The following is a 17,907-nucleotide window of genomic DNA, read 5'->3' as shown; positions in this document are numbered from 1 at the left end:
AATTGAAATACGATGGAATACCTCTGATCAAGCTAACTGGGCCTAATGTGACTCTTGAGGGCCCCAAGATGTTTCATTAGGTCGGCTTTCCTTTGCTGTGTGCTTAGGGTAAGCTATATGGACTTATTGACTTGGGCTTAAGGATACAAGCTTCAGAGCCTATCCTTAAGTCGGCTTTCTTTTTGCTATGTGCATAAAGTAAGCTATATGGAAAATAATTTTGGCAACTACTGAGGGTGTACCAGAAAAGGGTTTAAACTATGATTTTCAAAAAGTTAAACTCTTTTACGAATTTGTGAGATTACTGGACTATGATTTGTACCTATTGTGATTTTATGGAAATGTTGGGACACACTGAGCCTAGCTCACCTTTTTAAAATGTTTTCCCCCTTTCAGATACTGTTGGTTAGATACCTTGGTACGAGCACTTGGAGGATCAACATATCTCTTGAAGTAAATCAAATTGTAATGTTTTTATCTGGCAAGTTGACTTTATTTTGGTGACATGGACCTTATTTTAAAATATCGGATTTTATAATGATAACTCTTTTGCTACTACTGCTCGGTTTATTGTGATTTTGAATTTGAAGACATGTTTTAAATTAAATTATTATTTATTTGTACTATATTTACGAGTTGGATTTTGATAGTATAAATTGTTTATAATTTCATGTTATTTATAATGTGATTTTATATTGATGAAATAATGGTTGCGAAAAATGTCTTTAATAATTATAATGTGATCCACTAGACTTAGTCGAAACGCATAGGCCGGGTCTAGGGGGTTACAGATAGGGTTATTGGTACTAGGGTGAAATTATTCAAAGAGTCATTTTTGTATCAGTACCCATTAGAGATATCGATACCCTTATGAGTAGTATTGATACCTATGTGGGGTATCACTACTAGGGGTAATTAGGTAAACTTAAAACCAAATTTTGGTATTGATACTCGGGGAAAGTATCAAGATCTTAAGGTCAAAATTGATACCCAAGGTTAGGTGTCAATATTAAACCTTGTTTTTATGAAAGAGTCGAGTAAGGAATCTAGAAACCTTGATTAAGTAAGGAGTCTAGAAACCTTGTAATCAAATAATAATAAGCTTAAAAATGAGAACTTGATTAATTTGTTAATAAACATAAGAACATTATAAGGTAAGATTCTATAAGACTTATAAATTTGTTTAACACTCGATAAATAATGAGGACACCTGAGTTACTTGTGTATGATGATTGTCTTATTTGTTTGAGGAATATCTGGACATCTCAATAGTCGTGTTGTGGCACTTGAAATGATATTTGAATATTGCTTTGATGCTGAAGTGACCCATAATTATTCGTATACTATAGAGGAGTAGGCTAGCTGGAAGTATGATCCTGATATTGTGTGACCCAAATCTCATCGAGGTACTTAGCAAAATGGGCCAATATGATGTACGTTGTTGATGTTGGCGTGACCCAAGTCTCACTCAAAGTACCTATGCAGTGGGAGGGGTTTGAATCTCATGATGCTATATAATCCCATACCACATCATGATACTCACTTATGTATTACAATTATCATGCATCAATGATTGATTCTTGATTGTAATTGTTGGCATGCTCATATGATGAATGCAATAAGTATAATAAAGTTATTTGTGTCACTAAACTTTTTAGTTTAGCATTCAGGATATGTTTTTGCCCGCATATTCTTAGGTGGAGATCGAGGAGTATATCACCAAGTTTGAGATTCCAGTCTATCGAGCTATTAGAGTATATCTTGGATATTGTTAGAGGGCATGTATTATTTAATAATATTATGTATATTTGATTTGTAACTCTATTTTATTAAACATTGTATTTGTATTCACATTATATTGTTGAGAGCTTCTCATTGTGTAAACTTATTTATTACTATTATTATGACTTATAATAATTGTGTTTATCAGATTTGGGTATTTTTTTTCAAAAAATGATTAGTCACTTTGGTGATTTCGTATACACTCAAACCCTTTAGATTTAGGGTGAATCATATTATAGTGTTACATTTAGTGGCATTATAACATTAGGTTCAGTCTTTCTTAAGACCCAAGGTAAGTGTCAATAAGTGATAATAAGTACATGCCCCTAGAGTGTCAATAGTACTTTCTAAGTTTGGAATGGCAATAGTGACTCATTTTCTTCTTTGAAATTGTAAAGATTATGGAAGACGATTCTGCATGTAGCCATGAGTGTTGCGATGAGAGCCATGCCTCTCACGTCAATGATATTGGTGATAACTTTGTTATATATACTACGAACACAGATATTTCAGGAGATGCGGGAGTCAATGAGGTGACTTTTGTAATCCCTTGAATTTTAACTCCTTTATAACTACCAACTATGAAGCGTAATGACTCAATCATAGGAAATTTATCTCATACTCAGATTAATTTGTCTCTAAAAACCAACTATAAAAACTACATCATTAGATCTTCCATGTGCATCTTCTTAATGTACTTCTTAAACTCAACCGAGAAGTACTCATATATAGTTTGCTTAGGTTGTATGGTAATCTCCTCAATAGTGTAGTGGTGTACTCAAGATTAATCTTAGGAGTAAGGTGAAGTATGAGTAAAATAATCTTCACATTGAGCTTTATAAACTTAGTGTTATACATCTATTTTATTATTCTTCATGCATTTTATAAACATAAGTATGAGTAAAATCATGTTAGCATGCATTTCAACCAAAAAGGTTTTTTTTCTGATTACATAAGCATATATGGAAATAGTTTTAGACTTATCATAAGTTTATTTCCACATATTAATATACACAACCATTCGATAAGGAACTAACACACAACTTGATCTATTCACTTAAGAAGTACATAATACCATTAAGTTGTGCACATGTTCTATTACATCAATATCATATATTTGAATAATCTCGTATCAGTCAGATTGAATGTCTCATATATACTTTAGGTGTTCCTATTATTATTTAGAATGCCATTAAGATCGCACATATAGGCATTACTCCTAAGGCAACATATAATAGCATCACAATTATAGTTTACAATCACATCATTACCATTAACCGACATATTAAACATAAATCTTTCATCATAAGTTTTTCATATATTTATTCTTGGTTCGAAGCTTTCATTCATAGCTTAGATTCATTATGTGTATGGGTATTTTAGTCATTTTAATTCTTATATAGTAATTAACAAGAATTTAGAGTTTTATGGAACGATATCTCTACTAGGGGCATCAGAACTCTACCTAAGGTATCAATGCTCATATCTGAGTATCAATATTGATCTAACATATTAGAATCTCATAAACCTTTTTAATATTGATACCAACCAAGTTGGTATTAATATCGTTTGAGCACTATTGATATCACATGAACGGGTTATTGATACCAGATGGAAAATATTGATACCTGATAAATAATTATCAATGATATCCTTTGAAAAAGCCTAGATTTTAAGGTTGTTCTTATGGTATCTATATTATAAGAATAATATCCATACTAAAATTTAGAAAATCAAAAAATAAATAAAAGAATAACTCCAAACCTACTCCAAACATCCTTATTTAGCCTTTATATGACTCATTATTATTATATGATAATATTTAAACTTTTAGGTATGTTTTGGATGTATTAAAAACACCAAATAACATTACAAGCATTTAAAATCATGTTAAGCACCCAAACATATAAATATTCAACATACGAAACATCACATTTATGAATTTTAGGAAGCATTTTAGAATTAAATGTGTACTACCTTGATACATAAAAACAAAGAAAGCTCAATTATTAGCTTTCTACCACCCTTTTTCCCCTTGAAATTATGGATTTACCAACCTCTTTAATTAGACAAGTACGAAAAAAGACTCATGCATCAAACAAATGATTAAAAAAATTAAAATAATTATTTATAATGCAAAAAAGAAACTGAAATAACATAAAATACCTCAAAACTCATAAACCTTCCATAAATCCTCCAACTAACTTTGCATTATCTTTCAAAAAGACGATGAGTTTTTTTTTTTTGAATCTATATAAATGAAGATAATGATTCTTACCTTCTCGAATCTTTGATGATTGATTTGGATGATTTTTTTTATTTATTTTAATTATAAAAAATTAGGGTTTGAAATGAGAGAAGATTAGGGAAGAAGTTGAAGCAAAAAGATGGATGAAGGGAGTTAGCTTATGCAGTAGCTTTTTTGTCTCCTCCTCCCACAACAGTACAAATCCCATTTAAAGAGGATTAACATTTTTTCAACAATGATCTAATTACTTGTTTGTTCCTTCCTCTTTTATCCTCAATTAAAAAAAAAGACACACACACACATACACAAAGCCCATATTTACTCCACAAATTCAATTATATTGATTAATTGATTCATTTATTCTCGGATCAATGTACGGACATTAACTTAAAATTTTGAATTATTATATAAAATATTATTAATATATTAAATAATATTTTAATATGTAATTAATCTTAAAAAATTGTCTTATTTGAATTATATATATATATGGATAAGATCATGTTACACAATGTAAAACTCTTTTAGTTTTACACAAATTTAGGATGGTTGGATGAGTGAAAATAGATGGTTACGATTAACAGTAGGAAATGAGAAGATATTCACTAGAAAAAAAATGAGTTAATTTCAGCAATTTATTTTCACTCATCTAAATATCATAAATTTGTATAAAATTAAAAGAATTTTATATTATGTCAGTAGATCCTAACTCATATATATATATATATATATATATATATATAATTTGTGATCCAATTTTTATTTCATATCTTATATTATTTATAAGATTAAGTTAACAAAAGTTATAAATTTTAATGATAAATATGTCCAAAAACTAACATTCTTATGAGGATGTTATATTAAATAAAAAAATATAAGGTAATGCCATTATTCTTATATTCTTAAATAATATCTACTATTAATAATTTTATATTATCGTTATTAAATTAAACAATGATAATCTCATTTTGAAGTCTCACATTACTATCGATAATCAAACGCACCTTTAAAAATCTCAAATGACTTTGAACCAAGTGCCCCTATATATACGTACCTCTTTATTTGTGGATTTTATCCTAAAATAAAAAATAAAAAAGTAAATATAAATTGTGTAATTTTTTATTTAGTAATAAATATAAACATAAATACATTTTTTTAACACCAGGGAAAAGAAATATTTTCTTGAAATAATAAAAGATTAAAAAAAGTTTGATTTACCAACGAATTAATTCAAATGATAAGTAAATTGATATCAATTAAATAGATTTTAAATTTGAGTTTTATGTAAAAAAATTTCCGTTGAGAGATTCACCTATTAAAATTATGTGTGATCAAGTTGGTCCGATAAAATCAGAGGAAAAAAGGGGTTGGGTTTGGTTGGGCCTTGCCATTAGGGGCTGAGGGAGGGCATTGAAAGGTCAAATCCTATTAACTATGGATTTCACTGGAAAAGCAATCTCTACCAATTTACAAAAGTAGGTAAAAGTGTAAAGTAAAGCTGTAAAAAGGTTGTTTTCTTTTTGTTTGTAGGTCAGATAAAGTGTCTGTATACTTTTCCTCTCTTTTATATAAAATAAAATTTACCCACTAATAAATTCTATTTTCTCTTTTTTTATCTTTATAAAAATATATTTCACATGATGTAGTACTATAATAACATTTTTAATTAAGTTTGATGTAATGCATTATTTGCAAAATTATTTAAAAAATTAAAGATATATATAAGAACGTGGGTAAATTAATATATGATCACTCACTTGTTAGTTTTTATTTTGGTAATTCAACTGTTGTTTTTTAAGCTTAATGAAAAAATAATTGTCCAAATTATAGGTGATTTTCCTCAAAAATTACATTTTCGTTATATATTTACCTGTCAGACACTTTTTTAGATATATTTCTCGATCTAACACCCTTTGCAGAAAGGTGCGGCCTTATGCCATGTAGGGTAAGGTGCGGTGCATAGGTCGCGCCTTTCTGCCAATTGACACGCGTCAGAATGGCGTGGTGCATGGGCCGCGCCTTCGGTTTTAATTCGGCCCCAATCGAACGTTCACACCCCCATCTTACCCTATAAATACCCCATCTCAACTATTTTCACCACACCAAATCATCTCAAATCCTCTCAAATTCTCTCACTGCTCGTTCAAGTTTTATTTATAAGGTATATTTTATTCTATTTAATATTTTGTTAGTATTTTATTTAATTATTTAAATTTTTTAGTATTTTATTTAATTATTTTATTTTTTTGCAGTTATAAAATGGAAGGCAGTCTGCTTCGTTTGGATGGAAATCATATATCGAGATATTTTGTTGATACAATAACATTTTAAATTTAAATTTAATTTAAATTATTAGTAATAATTTATTTATTTATTTTTTTATTATTAGTTTATAAATTAATTTTTGTAATTATTAATAATTTTAGGAGAGCGACCATATATTAGATCATTTTATTCGCAACCTTAAGTTAGCGATACCAATCCGTGTCTGTCCGTATTTAGTCGAGGCTTGATTCGGTTACATAGCTAGATATGAAGGTCATTGTAGGATATAACCAAACCTGATTTTTGCATTAGTCGAGCAGTGGAGACCGAAAACACACACATTACATCTTCCGTGCAGAGAGTGCAGGATTACGCTGGAGGATGTTTCCATGCAGTTGGGGCTTTCGGTGGATGGAGATGTGCTTTTAGGGATGGCGCACGGTAATTATAATTCTTTGTGCCAGGAATATCTAGGAGGTGTCCCATGAAATTTCAACAGTAGTTGAATTCCGTTAAATTGGTTGGATGCAAATTTCCAGAATTTGAGTGAGGACGCCTCAGAGAATCAAGTTAAAAAGTATGCACGGGCATGCATACTACAACTGATAGGAGGGTTGCTGATGTCGGACAAATCGCGCAACCAAGTTCATTGTATGTGGTTGCGGTATCTTAGCGATTTTTATCTGGCTGGATCATTGATTTGGGGCTCGGCAGTTTTGGCATTCCTGTATAGGGAGATGTGTCGAGCTAATGACTACAGGAAAAATACTATTGGTGGATGTTTCATTCTGCTGCAATCTTGGGCATGGTATCGCTTGCCCTTTTTATGTCTTGTTATGAAGAGCTAGTTCGTATTTTCGCTACTATTGAGGTAATTACAAAACTGATTTCGTATATTAATCATTTTATCTAGTGTATACTAAAAATTATTTCCTTGAATATGTGGTCTATTGACAGGAAAAATCATTGGGATCTACCTAATGAATTAGAAATAATCAGGCTATACTAATTGATCAGAAGGCTGGCAAAGAGATATGTATTTTAATGTTTGAAAATATAATTTATATTATAGTTATATAATTAGATTATTATTTTGATAAGAATTATATATATTTGTTTTAGTTTGAATGAGCTCTTTATTGTAATGATGATTTGAGGATCTACATCCCACCTGAGTTAAGGGGCCTATAAAATGTTTGGATGACTGTGGTCCCTCTGATCTGTTATGATGTTGTCGAGTGGCACCCCACTAATCGCGTGCTCCAGCAATTTCATTTTGTACAATCAATTCCAGAAGCACCTCAAAATATCGACCAATAACATAACACAAATCGACGCGGTAAGACAGATATAGATTGGTTGGTGAAGCATTATGAGTGGGTCATGATATGAGAGGATCGACATTGGCGTATTCCCCATAGAGAACCCATTTATGTTAACCATTTGATAGTTGTAGATGGTTATTATGATTGGTTCAACAGTAACAAGAAACTTTTCCTGCTTTTTGAGGATGCACGAGGACGGAGCATTCATCGACGTCGACAGAGACGTACACTGTTACAACCCCATCGTCCCCCGACTCGTAGACGGAGAGCAAGTGCTTCCGGTTCATCATCAGCTACACCACCGAAACCTTCACAGCAACCACCGTCTGTAATGACGTGTACCCCACAACCATATCAGATACCACCACATCATTTCCCATTCCAGACGTCGCCGCCACTGCCTTTCCCATACCAGATGCCACCGCCGCCACCGTCACAGAGTTATATGACCCATCCTGGAGGATATTATGGTTTTATGTTTGCATTTTCAACTTGGGGTTCATATTCTGGTTATTTGGTGGGTACAGCCTCACCACCGATGGTCGTCGCACTGACACCTCCTATACAGTTTTCTCACTCATCGATGTATGTGTTTTCTAGTTTTCCCAGTTTTCTATAAGCAGTGGGATAGTCAGTCATACACCTCCAGGGTCCTTATTCTATGAAGGCGCTACATCCTCATCAGTTCCTCATCAACAAAATGTATCTGCTCCTGATCACAACGACGACGACGACGATGATGATCATGACAGTGAGGAATCAGAACCAGTTATACGAAGAAATCCTCCTCAAGACAGATAGCCACGGCCCTACGGAATACATTCGCACCGCAAACATCAATAGTTTTTGATATTTTATTATATTTGTATTTACTTGTTTGTTGAACTTTCTTTATTGTAATTTTTTTATTTACCATTTAATACTTAATTTATTTTGTTAATATTGTTTATTACTTAATTCAAGCGAATGATGATGATCATTTAGTGTTTTTTTAATTGTTTTTACAATAATAATAGTAAATTTATATATAAAAAATAATTGTCTTTTAAAAGTTTATTGTATTTAAAATTATATTCAAAAACCAAATTGATATTAGTTTGATAAAATTTAATAATTGTGTTCGATAACTTTCTTAAGTTTGTCACTTATTATCTCTTTTATTTTAATCACATATAACATCAACGTCGAATCCCGTTGTACCAATAAAAATGTGTCATATCTTTGAATGGTTATTCTTTATCAATGTTGATGGATAATTTGCGCTTTGAATGGTTTTTCTTTATCATTTTCTTGTATTGTTTTTTTAATTAATCAGTGGTTATCAAATGACATTAACTTTAAATAAATGTGAATTAAATTACAAGAACTATTATTTGATAAACAACAACTACATCAGTTCCTCATCAATGGTTACTTGATGAAAAAAGAAGTGGACATTTTTTTCTATAGTGTCCTGGGTTTCTACAATGCCCACATCTTCTGTCTTGTCTAGATGTTTCTCAAATATCTATATCACAATGAATTCGAATGGATTTTCGTTGAACACAGTCCCTCAATAAAGTCAAATCTGGTATAATTGAAACCCAATTCTGAACCTCATTAGGGTATTTGTCATTACCTATGGGGGAACTCAAATTCGTATACCTTAAACACTTCTGATAGTAGGTATACGGGATCCATAAAATATTTATAGTCTTGACGGACATGTAAGGAACCTACTATTACATAAGAGCATAGATACTTCAGAGCTTGAAAAAACCCACAGTCGCACCATTTGTCCCATATATTTACTCTTAACAAGTTAGCTTCAATCCCTTGAAGAGGTCGCAACATCTCTGTGACACAAAATAATTTGTGCGTTCTAGATAAGCTTGTTACAGACATTCCATTTGATGCAACAATTTCTTTTGTAGATCTGTAACTAATCTAGGGTGATAAACATGACTGCCTTGCATCCATGTTTGAGCTTGTCCCCCGAGCTTTGCAAAAAGGGCCTCCAAATGAAAATGACATTTTTACCAAAGTCGCTACAGGTAAGTGACGTGCCCCCGTTAAGGTCAAATTGATTGCCTCAGCCAAGTTGGTCGTCATGTGTCCATATCGATATTCACCATCATATTTATTTGTCCACATTTCTTTATTGATGTGGCTGATGTAATCGTATCCTTCCTTGTTCTTCGCCCGCAAATCTTGAAGCATGAATTCAAATGTTTGAGGCAGTAGTTCATAACCTGAGCATAAAATGTTGAACTTACTAACTTTATTTCTTTAAAAAATGAAAATGATCAAAAGAAAAAAACTACAGCAGTTTCACTTACCCATGCGCACAAGTAATTAACGCTCATCATTCTTCTTGAACCTTCCATGGTAGTTCACAGCAATGTGTCAGATACAGTACCTATGTTGGACAAAGGGTGGTTGCCACATTGGACCCAAAGACTCCATTGTTGCTTTGATCCCAGCTCTGCGATATGAAATGACACATATTTTTTCCCTCATGATAAAATGTGAATGTAAGTTTCAGTGAAAAAAGCCAAAGAATCTATATCTTTTCCTTCAACAAGGGTAAAAGCAACTGGAAGAATGTTAAATTACCATATTGGACAACTGCCAATAGTAAAACTTGCTTGTATTTTCCATATAAGAAAGTCCCGTCGATCTGGACCATAAGCTTGCAGTATTTCACAACATTAATGCACTGTGGGTAAGTCTAAAAAACTGGTAGAATTGGAATCGATCGCGAAGAACTCGATCATTATGGTATGCATGGCAAGTTTCGAATTCCATAATTGTCCCAAGATTCAACCTCCGCACCACCCTAAACCAACTTGGAAGTTCATTGTAAGATGCATCCCATTCGTCGTGAAGTTTTTTAATCGCATTCTGTTTTGCCTTCCATACTTTTTTGTATGAGACGGAATACCAATATTACAATTGTATAACTGAAATCAACACAACAATTGCTATATGAGAGCTTGCTTTTACCATGGGCATGATGGCTTGACATATCACTTTAGAGTCCAAGTTAGGATGATCTTGGTTGATCCCTCCAACACAATATGTGTGAGGACCATTGTATATCGTTAGTTCCTATCTATTGTTTTTCCTCTTCCTCTTTGGTACGTGAACCATCCAATTGCATCCATTTTCACGTCAGATACAGTGGCAGACATACTTTTTTGGCATAGAGCGATCGACTCTAGACTGAACAGAATTACGGATATTGTATTTTTTTATATCCGTCATCGCTTCTTCTTTGCTTGAAAACTCCATGCCTAAATATAACTCACCATTAATTATTGATGAGTTAAATCCATAGTCACCGAGATTAGGCATATCCGTAAATTCTTGCCCATACATTGCATCATATTCAGCTTCATACATGTGTGCTGGAGGTTCAGTTTGTGCCACATTTTTGGGAACTTCATCTACATCATCATTATCATCGGAGTTGAACTGCGGTGATTCTAGGTGAATGAATAGTCCAGTCTCAACACCATCCACACCTGGCTCACGAAGCGGTTCTTTTGGTGGAGATGAGGGTTCCTCCATGCTCTCCATATTTAGGTCGAAGAACGTACTACTTGCATGCCTTCCCCTTGAACTAGAAGGCATCTCGACATTGAGATCGAAAACACTCGCAGTAGAATGCCTCCCCCTAGAGCTTGAAGCCATCGTGTCTAATGAAAACTGCACAAATTATTGCGTCAAGGGCATCTCCATATTTAGGTCAAAGCAATTTGAAGATGAATGCCTTCCCCTTGAACTGGACGCGATATTGCCATATGAATTATTCGTGGACCCACCTCGGTACAGATTTTAAGGAGTTGCTAATGAATGTCTCCCCATTAAAGTTGATGGGATGATACCATGATACGGATTTCCCATTATGGAATTAAAATCATTACACATTACTGTAGTTAGGCTATCAACTTGATCAGCTTGTTCAGCAAACCCATAGTGGGAGCTTAATGATAGACCCTGAACAGCATGCACTACAACAAACTTTGCATATATATCTGTATCGGCGTCTGAATAATAATTTTGAGAATCAACCATCATTTCAACATCATCATTGTTCGATAATTCGAACGCTGTATAAGTTAACAGAAACAATGATGTTGGAAATCTGTACTGAAGCGACGACATTCTTATATTAATTCCAACATGAACCTTTCTTGAAATCTTCGTTATCAGCTCCTCAAGAGTTATGTTTCTCTTGAAGGATATTTTAACATAATGATTTGATACAAAAACGCCGGTTTCATCTTCCCGAATTTCTCCATCATAATAAACAATAGCTGAAATTCGCGTCATTCTTAGAGTTTGAAAGGGAGACAGTTTTATATCTGCAAAAAACAAAAACCTAAAACAAGCCTAATTAAATAAATAATATATGAATTAAAATATAACACAACAAATTTTTTACACATAAACGTAAATAATTTAAATAATATAATTTTATATTATTACCTATCGGCAAAAATATTTTGACGTATGCTCCCGCTTTCCAATTTTACAACCACAAAAATTAATTAAAAATAATTAGTACAATATTTTTTTTCAAATAATCATATATAATTATAAAAAATATTATATATTAAAAAAATTACCTTACAACGAAAGATCGAATGAACTTTTGAATAAAAGATAAGAGGATTGTCGGATGATATTTACGGGTTGAAAGGTTTGTTGTTTGATTTTTCGGGTTGAGAGGATTGTTGTGAATGTTTACGGGTTGAGAGTGTATTTATAACTGAGAGAAAAGTTTAAAAGCCGAGAAATATGAATATAATTATACAAGGCGCAACCTATACACCGAGCCTATCTGGCGCGTGTGTCAGACGATAGTAAGGCACGACCCATGCACCACGTCTTACCCTACGTGGCATAAGGCGCGACCCATGAACCTCGCCTTACCCTACATGGCGCCACATCAGCGTAAGGCGTGATGCATGAGCTGCGCCTTACTCCACGTGGCGTCACATTAGCGTAAGGCACGGTACATGAGCAGCGCCTTTCTGCAAAGGGTGTTAGATCGAGAAATATATCTGAAAGGTAAATATATAACGAAAAAGTGATTTTTGGGGAATATCGCCCAAATTATACCCTAAGTGAAATTTTGGTGTCTAAAGTTCCAAAGTGACACTTTTAGATGCATAGACTGTAGCGATCGTTAAATTCGGTTGTTAAGTGATATGTATTAAACTTATAAAATTTTAAAAATTCTATTTTAAAACAAAAAACTTAAACTTAAAAATTATTTTAAAATCAACCCATTTTTTTTAAATTTCAAAATAACCCAAAATGCCAAAAAACTCTAAGTCTGAACCCCTTTACTCATGTCAGCCTTTTGACAATGTTGCCATGATCACCGCTCTTTGCCGTCAGATACTTCATCTAACCTAAGTCCAACGCACGGTGGGAGGAATCGTCGCATGTTGTCGAAATCATTTAAATATTACAATCACCCATTTTTCACTACAATCACCGCGTAAAACACGAGGGTTTGGTCAGTGGGGGTTCAGACAATCACACACCATGGGAGTTTCAACCGATTGACGACATTGATGGCAGTAGACGGTGATAAGGATTGAAATTAAGATTTTTTTGGGATTTTAAGTTTTTTTATAATTTAAGAAAATATTTGATTTTTTAAAATAATAATTTTAATCTTTTTAAAATAAAATTTGATAAGCATGACACATGTCACTTAACATCCAAATTTAACGTTAGACACTTAAAACTGTAACTTTATTTAGGCACATAAAATTAACTGAGTACTTACTTTTATATCAAGTATTTTTTTAAAAAAAAATCAAATTTAAAGTTATATTCTAATTTTAATTCGATCCCCTGCAATTAAAAAATTAATAATGATACTGACGTGATATTTTTTTAATTATTTTCTAATACATATGTGACATTATCTTCTGATAACACATAGACATTTTGATTAATTTTTTAATAATGGGTAACTAAACTAAAATCAAAACATAACGTTGAGCATATTTTTTTTTTAAAAAAATAAGTATTTTACCCTAAGAATATTATGTTTAATAAAAATAATTTTAGAAATTATATTATATTTAATCAATATAAATGAAAATAATTTTTATCATACACTCGATTTGTCAGTTCTAGCATTTCTAATTGACTCTACTCTACATTGACAAATAGGTCAACACATAGCACAATATCCTATGCAGTAGAACTTTTTGTTTATTGGGTTTATTTAACTAATATGTACGTATGCACAGATATTTAATTTAAAAATAATTCTTTTAATAGTTTATAATATCATCTTAATCAATCCCCAGCAATCAACCCATTCTCGTGAATATGTTACAAAATTTAATTTTATATATAAACACGTTGTCAGAAACATTAAACAAAAAAGTTAAACTACATGAGCTACCACTGAATTTTAGGCATTATATAGTTTATACCACAAAACTTTCAATTTTATCAATTATAATATTAAACTTTGATTTTTATTTTAATTATACCACTGAATTATTAAATCGTTGACAGCATGATGATGTGACTGGCGACTATAGATGAGCTGACGGTTTTCAACATAGATACATCACCAAAATGACACCATTTTAATTCGGATGTTAACGATTTAACGGTCCAGTTGTATAATTGAAAACAAAATCAAAGTTTAATGCTATAATTGGTAAAATTGAAAGTTTAGTGGTATAAACGATATAATGTATAAAGTTTGGTGATATCTTGTGTAATTTACCCAAAACAAATTGAGAAGAGTTTCACAAGGAAAGTCCCATTGATCCCTTCAGTTACATTACATCAAAAGAGAGAGTATAGTAGGAATTCCCATGAGTTATGATGGAGAGTTGTTTTCAACTTTATCATAGATATATCCAATAGCCTATCAACAATGTTTTGCTTAGTTACAATCTCTCACTTCACGGATTATATCGGAATCACTGAAAACAACTCAACCCAAAGCTCTTCCACTCCCCCTCCAATGGCTACAGTCTGCAAATGCCCTTTTCTTCTCTCCCTCTGCTTCACAATCTTCATGTTCTCCTCAGCTTCAACTGAAGATGCTGATGTCCTTCTTAATTTCAAGTCTTTCATTGATGACCCTAAGCACTCTCTGTCCAGCTGGTCAAATACTTCGGGTGTTCATCACTGTAACTGGACTGGTATTACCTGCATTCCAACTCCTTCTCTATATGTGTCTTCCATTGACCTTCAAAGCTTTAATCTTTCTGGTGAAATACCATCTTCCATATGTGAACTACCCTATTTGTCTCATCTTAACCTTGCTGATAACCTGTTTAATCAGCCTATTCCACTACACCTGTCTGAGTGCAGTTCCTTGGAGGCTTTGAATCTTAGTAACAATCTCATCCGGGGTACTATCCCAGATCAGATTTCTCAGTTTGATGCCTTGAAAGTTCTTGACTTGAGCAAAAATCATATTGAAGGCAAGATTCCTGAGAGTATTGGGTCATTGGTGCATCTTCAAGTGCTCAACTTGGGAAGCAACTTGCTTTCAGGTAGTGTTCCTTTGGTTTTTGGCAATTTTAGTGAGCTTGCCCTACTTGATTTGTCTCAAAATGCCTACTTGGCGAGTGAGATCCCTACTGATATTGGTAAGCTTGACAAGCTTGAGCAGCTGTTTTTACAAAGATCTGGTTTTGTGGGTGAAATCCCTGAATCTTTTGTGGGTTTATATAATTTGATCACTCTGGAACTTTCCCAGAACAATCTGACTGGTAAGCTTCCACAAACACTAGGCTCTTCTCTAACGAAGTTGGTGTCTTTTGACATCTCGGAGAACAAGCTATTGGGGTCATTTCCTGGTGGCATTTGTGATGGAAAACGTCTTAAATTCCTCAGTCTCCACACAAATTTTTTCAATGGTTCAATACCTATGTCCATTTCTGAGTGTTTGAATCTCGAGATCTTTCAAGTTCAAAACAATGGATTTTCAGGTGGTTTCCCTAATGGATTATGGTCCATACCAAAACTTATACTGGTGAGGGCTGAAAACAATAGGTTATCTGGGGAATTGACAGATTCAATATCAATGGCTGCTCAGTTGGAGCAAGTTCAGATAGACAACAACAGCTTTACTGGTAAAATACCTCAGGGCCTTGGCCTTGTAAAGAGCTTATACAGATTCTCTGCTTCTCTCAATGGTTTCTCAGGTGAAATACCTCCAAACTTTTGTGATTCACCTGTTATGAGCATAATAAATCTTTCTCATAACACCCTGTCAGGCCTGATTCCAGAGTTGAAGAAATGTAGGAAACTAGTTTCCTTATCTTTTGCGGATAACTGTCTTACTGGAGAAATCCCACCTTCCCTTGCTGAGCTACCAGTTCTAACTTACCTTGATCTGTCTCATAACAATCTCAGTGGTTCCATTGCACCAGGGCTCCAGAACTTGAAGCTAGCTCTCTTCAATGTATCCTTCAACCAACTCACTGGCAGGGTTCCATCATCTTTGATATCAGGCCTCCCAGCTTCATATTTGGAAGGAAATCCGGGACTCTGCGGCCCCGGATTGCCAAATCCTTGCCCCGATGAACACCCGAAACGCCACTCTTCTGGTCTCACAACTTTGACATGTGCCCTCATATCTATAGCATTTTCCATTGCAACTATGATAGTTGCTGCTGGTGCGTTTGTGTTTCATAGATATTCCAAGACCAAGTCGCAATCGTGCGTGTGGAGGTCGGTTTTCTTCTACCCTCTTAGGCTCAACGAGCATGATTTGATGATGGGAATGGATGAGAAAAGTGCTCTAGGAAATGGTGGTCCTTTTGGTAGGGTTTATACAATAAGTCTACCTAGTGGTGAACAAGTTGCCATAAAGAAACTGGTGAATTTTGGGGTCCAACCTTCCAAAGCTCTGAAGGTAGAAGTCAAGACATTAGCCAAGATGAGGCATAAGAATATTATTAAAATTCTGGGGGTTTTCCATTCAGATGCATCTGTCTTTCTTATTTATGAATTCTTAGAGAAGGGGAGTTTAGGGGACTTGATTCGCAGGCCGGATTTTCACTTGCAATGGAGTGCTAGACTGAGTATTGCGATCGGGGTAGCCCAAGGATTGGCATACCTTCACAAGGTTTATGTTCCACATATGCTTCATAGAAATCTCAAGTCGACAAACATTCTTCTCGATGCGGATTATGAACCGAAGCTTACGGATTTCGCACTCGATAGGATAGTTGGAGAAGCTCCATTCCAGTCAACCATTGCTTCAGAATTTGCACATTCCTGCTATAATGCACCAGGTAACATTGATCTTATTTTCTGTTGAAGATCAGACCAAACTGAGGCTTTCATGATCCACATATGTTGTTTGATTGCAGAATGTAAATACAGTAAGAAAGCAAGCGAACAGATGGATGTTTATGGTTTCGGTGTGGTGCTGCTAGAGCTCATAACAGGCCGACAAGCCGACGACGTTGAATCCTCAGATTCTCTCGATATTGTAAAGTGGGTTCGAAGAAAAGTTAATATTACCAACGGAACATTACAAGTAATTGATCCCAAAATATCAAGTTGTTCCCAAAAGGAAACACTAGGAGCTCTGGACGTCGCCTTGTGCTGCACGGCTGTTATGCCGGAGAAAAGGCCATCGATGTTAGAAGTGCTGCGAACACTGGAGTCGCTCAAGGCAGGGGCTTGCGTTCGGAATCTGGAGTTGTCCACTTGGGAGCCTGAGAAGCAAATGCAATCACCACCTGCTTGAATATGGAGGCTGATGCATGGCATGCAGTCTGGTTTTTGTATTTAAATCATCTGTTTCTGACTTGTTAATTCTTATAGAGGATGATGGTGTGTCCAATTCCGTAGCACAGAATGTTTGGCAAGTTGATTCAAAGTAATACCATTAGGTATTACAGCATTTTGCATGTTATAAGGTGCTTCAGGTTCTACATATATATATATATATATATATATATATATATATATATATATATATGCTAATCAGATAATACTGTCGGTTGGTTCTCCTAGTTTCAAATTTGAGTATCAATTTTATATTTTTTTTGCAAAAACAGTCAAATACAATATATATGCTAATCAGATAATACCATGGAACACACGTTATTAAGCAGTTAAGGCTTTTTTATCGGGAGAATTAGGGCAATATTGTAAGCGGCCCAATTATTTAGCCCAATAGGGTAACTTGGATTTATTTTGGGATCTACGACAAATGCTATAGTGGAGTTAGAACTCTTAATGCCAGCGTGACGAGTTCCGTTTGATATAATTTTTAATGGGACGTGAGTC

The 17,907-nt window shown here is 33.9% G+C and overlaps 1 protein-coding gene and 1 long non-coding RNA gene across 2 annotated transcripts; one reads left to right on the top strand and one right to left on the bottom strand.

The window, feature by feature from the left end:
- The first annotated feature begins 1,216 nt into the window (after positions 1-1,216).
- On the top strand, positions 1,217-17,390 carry LOC120212286 (probably inactive leucine-rich repeat receptor-like protein kinase At5g06940). Its single transcript, XM_039210650.1, has 3 exons — positions 1,217-1,221; positions 14,538-16,901; positions 16,980-17,390. The coding sequence occupies exons 2-3, from the start codon at positions 14,615-14,617 to the stop codon at positions 17,360-17,362; spliced, it is 2,670 nt and encodes an 889-aa protein (XP_039066581.1). The 5' UTR covers positions 1,217-1,221; positions 14,538-14,614; the 3' UTR covers positions 17,363-17,390.
- On the bottom strand, positions 3,967-17,548 carry LOC120212287. The gene is made up of 3 exons (XR_005524679.1): positions 17,470-17,548; positions 14,176-14,185; positions 3,967-3,976 (listed from the first exon to the last, which is right to left on the bottom strand). It is a non-coding gene; the product is annotated as an uncharacterized LOC120212287 (long non-coding RNA).
- Positions 17,549-17,907: the final 359 nt, after the last annotated feature.

This window comes from Hibiscus syriacus, unplaced genomic scaffold (genome assembly GCF_006381635.1).
Source record: "Hibiscus syriacus cultivar Baekdansim isolate YM2019G1 unplaced genomic scaffold, ASM638163v2 tig00110009_pilon, whole genome shotgun sequence".
NCBI classification, from domain to species: domain Eukaryota; kingdom Viridiplantae; phylum Streptophyta; class Magnoliopsida; order Malvales; family Malvaceae; genus Hibiscus; species Hibiscus syriacus.
The sequence above is the reverse complement of the archived record's forward strand: the minus strand, read 5'-3'. Positions and strand labels throughout refer to the sequence as shown.